At 35.4% G+C, this 4,004-nt stretch overlaps 2 protein-coding genes across 4 annotated transcripts in view; one reads left to right on the top strand and one right to left on the bottom strand.

The window, feature by feature from the left end:
- Positions 1-11: 11 nt before the first annotated feature.
- Positions 12-3,989, bottom strand: LOC116851584. Of its 3 annotated transcripts, XM_032831145.1 has the most exons (6): positions 3,417-3,989; positions 2,563-2,743; positions 2,259-2,384; positions 1,952-2,146; positions 1,647-1,800; positions 12-886 (listed from the first exon to the last, which is right to left on the bottom strand). In XM_032831145.1, exons 2-6 carry the CDS (start codon positions 2,725-2,727, stop codon positions 183-185), a joined length of 1,344 nt encoding a protein of 447 aa, XP_032687036.1. In that variant the 5' UTR covers positions 2,728-2,743; positions 3,417-3,989; the 3' UTR covers positions 12-182. The 3 variants fall into 3 exon arrangements, with proteins under 3 accessions (XP_032687036.1, XP_032687035.1, XP_032687037.1); XM_032831144.1 differs by having other exon boundaries at positions 2,563-3,530; XM_032831146.1 differs by having other exon boundaries at positions 12-718; positions 2,563-3,530.
- LOC116851595 overlaps positions 3,581-4,004 on the top strand; it is an 867-nt gene continuing 443 nt past the window's right edge. The window contains exon 1 of the mRNA XM_032831161.1: positions 3,581-3,689. Within this exon, the coding sequence (XP_032687052.1) occupies positions 3,581-3,689 (109 nt within the window). The remainder of the gene's footprint in view (positions 3,690-4,004) is intronic.

Raw genomic sequence — 4,004 nt, 5'->3', positions numbered from 1 at the left:
ACTGTGTCCAATTGCCCCGTGTCCAACTGATATACACCCCAAACGGAAATGTGGATGTTGCCCAAAGAGCACCAAATCTTTTAACGGATGAAGGTATGTGAAGCATTAAATGTACATTAAATTTATAGAATTGTATACCGTATAACTGTTCAATTTGAAATACAAAACGTTGTATAGCAATTTCAGCTGAAGAAAAATCTGTTTGTTATTTTTTCTTGCAACAATATATACATACTGAACACTAGATAAAACCAATGCTTAAGATATGCTGTAGGCATTACATTTTGCATACATATCATGGGATAATAGAGAAGAAAATGTTTCCATTCAGAACCTTTCCACATTTTTCTCTCATTAATTGACCGTGGAGTTCGCGTTATTTCACATGGCGGCTTTATCTTTAATAGTTTTCTATCAAAGATAGTCGTCTTGGTGCCAAGATACCATGGTTTGTCATGATAAGCAGAATCAAACCATGCCTCAGTAAATGTCTTCACGACTTCCAATAAAATACTATGAAGATAATCCGGCGTAAACGAAGTGACAATATTGAATACTGGTAACAGCATAAGAATAGAAGGTCCTTTGATACCTCTCACAATCTTGCCACCCTGCATACATATTTTACAATCTTGTTCATGTTGACGTAGTGTTCTACTACTGCCTACATCTCCCGGATAAACTCTTGTTGATCCTCTTCCCACTGTGACCTGCTGACCTTCATGCAAGCAAAATGAACAACCATATCGTCCATTATATTGTACAATTTCTTGAAGAATTGGCCTTGCAACAGAATCTACAGGGCTTACAATTGTATGAATTTTTATACACATTTTTTGTCCGTTTACATTCCGTATGATTCCTTTCTCATGTAAAGAAGTCAATTCTTCAACAAAAAAATTTAAATATAAATGCATATTAGGTTTGTCGCGACCATACTATAGACCACAAAGTATCATATTTTCTCTTCGAATTCTATATGGCAATTCATTTATACACTTGGATTGGCCACAGAGAAAATGGCGAAGAACGGCACAGTTTAACGCCATCCGTATTAAATTGCAAAGTAATATCGTTTTCAGAAATCATACTATTTTCTACCATTGATCTATAAAAAGTCCCGGAAGATACATCAGAAATTGACTCATTCCTCTTAACTAACAAATCATAGACATGACTGTTTACAATCTTATGTAATTGGCTTTGTAACGGAAGACGTATGAAGTAGTACATGTTATTTGTCAAAAATGACTTCATATATTTTGTACTGCATTGCAAACATGTAACATTTGTATTCTCTTTAAGATGGTTCAGATTTAACCCTTTGGGGACGGAGCCGCTCGACGGGCTATAAGGAAGATAAGACTTCATCGCTAATGGCCCCTAATGTCTTTGAATGAAAACGTGACTCTTTTACTATACCTATGCGTATCTTATCGCTCAGAACGACAGACGTCGCGAGCCTTGCAGCTACGAACTAATTTGGGCGGCTATATGCCGACACGCGTCCGGAACGGTAAAACGGCTTGGGCGGCTATATGCCGACACTCGTCCCCAAAGGGTTAAGATTCTTTCGCAATTCGGACAATAATAATGTTTGCATACAGAAACGAAATTTTCATACTCATTGAAAAACATGTACTTACTTCTGAATACAAAAATAGGTAGTAACAAATCTATCAACTCAATAAGATGTTCTAATGCTACGTCACTTAAATGATGACGAATGGTGAAATGCAAGAGTAATAAATATCCTTCTTCTTTTGATATACGAGAACCTTCATAAAGTGAGTCTCGAGTCTGAAAAACAAAATCATTGTATTCATTAAGGGGACTTCATTTAAATGCAAACAATAAAATGTAAATGTAAATGTGTTGAATGCCCAATGTATTACAATATAAAAATTATGGCAACAAATTTTGTTAATATTTGTTACAAAAATTTACATACATTGTTGTCTCCTGGGATGTATTCAAATTTCTCGATATCTTCTGCATCCTCAAACGCATCGTTATCACTATTATCATAGTTATCTTCATGAAATGAATTATCATCATCTTGTGTATCATTGTCATAACTATTACTGGATTCTTCCTCACTTGGAATATTTGGAATTGACGATACTCTACTCAACATTTCTTCGTTCTACAAAAAAGAATATGCGTTTATATTGTGTGTATACACTTTCACATATTTTTATTGTATATAATAAAGTACTGTGACGTTTTTCATAAACAGAAAGATATAATTTACTTACATCACTATTGGATCTACTTGATACAGATAGTAGGTCATTATATTCACTATTTCCATGAATATTCCATGAACGTGACTGTTGTTGTACATCAATGGAGTATGGATATTCATGTTCCATGTCCATTGTCTGCATATGAAACATGAATACTGTTAATAATAATATATAACTAATTAAAGAACCAAATATATGCATAATAATATATACGTCAAATCATTAAAAAACTGAACCAAGATGAAACTATCTTATGTTGTATATATACTAAGTATCCCTATTGAAATCATAAATTAACAATTCATTTTATTACCACGTCGTTTAATTGCAATTGTTGGCTGCATTGTGCGTTATCTACATTAGAAGTAACTACTGCTATTGCTCTAGAACGTAGTGTTGATTGTGGCACTTCACGATCATTCCTTAAGTAGGACTTGTAAGAGCCTCTTGCACAGTTGCTATCCACTGCACTATTCATATTTTTACCAACGTTGCTAAAATGAAATAACAAATGTAGACCTTATTAATTTCCTACTTTCTTGTAATATTTTGTAATACGCCAGCAAATCGAAGTTAACGCTTCTGTATTTATTCGGTTCAAGGTTAGTGTCCATAAAGGCCAGTGATGGCCCGTGCGGAACAAAATCTCACAGGCTCGAGTTTGTGCATGCGTCAGCTACGTCATCCACCAATGATAACCGCAGGAGTGACTGCCACGTCACTCTACGCATGCGCAGAAGGTCTCTTGCCGCGAAGAAAATCTAGCGAACTGTCAACACTGTCCCCCATCCCTGCACTATAGGCGATTCGCAGTCATACGCTTACATTTGCATTTGGGGAGACACTATTTGGCGCTATAAACGTGTTATGTCCTTGTTATTTACTGAAAATTGAACAAGAACAGAATACGCTTTTAGCGCCAAATAGTGTCTCCCCGAACGCAGCTATTGTATAGTATTTTGTTTTAAGGCTACAGTTACAATTAATGTGTCGCTTTTTCTCGCGGATTTGTGGCGGCAGCACAAATACACTGGCGAAACGTTACGTTAAGGACGTGAAAGTTCTGGCGAGTTCCGGCGAAAGAGAAAAGAGTTAGGGTAAATATTATAGATATTATCATTTATATTAATATTAAATGCAAAGAACAAATACTGCGTCATTACTTACCGAACTCACGTGTCACCATGTTTGTGTCCGTTTTAGTGCTCGGCTTTCTGCATTCTTTTATATTTACTGTGCATGTTTCTAATTGATTTATTGTAGTAGGTAGTAGTCTGAGCTTTTTGGGCATGAGTTTATTGAAAATACAGTAAACAAATTTACTTGATGACATGGATATCATGTCAAACGACAAATACATTGTTTGCGGCTTTCCTAACGAGAACAATAAAATATCTATTGCGTACAAAGAGTGGATAATTTCTCAACTTGACGATGATGGTTTGCAAGGCATCATAGATCAAGGAACACAAATTCAATTAAAATGGCCGAAAAACTGTGTTATCAAGATGCATTTTGCAACTATGGATAAAGTGTTAAAAAAAGCGGACTGGGAGGTTACTGTGCAGTTATTCTGGCACATGGTAGTAAGTGAATATTTTTTATTCTGTTATTTTAATGTAAGGACAGTGATAATCATTGTTGTATACACTACGATCCTATGTAATAAATGTTATGTGTAGTTTGGACAGAAATGACAGAAGTTGTCGCCAACTTTGAAAAGTATGGAGTTGTTACGTCCTGTGCAGACATGAC

The sequence above is a fragment of the Odontomachus brunneus genome, unplaced genomic scaffold, assembly GCF_010583005.1.
Source record: "Odontomachus brunneus isolate Ranch 3 - 2012 unplaced genomic scaffold, Obru_v1 Obru_scaffold_179, whole genome shotgun sequence".
Lineage (NCBI taxonomy): Eukaryota > Metazoa > Arthropoda > Insecta > Hymenoptera > Formicidae > Odontomachus > Odontomachus brunneus.
This window is presented reverse-complemented; position numbering and strand designations above follow the sequence as displayed.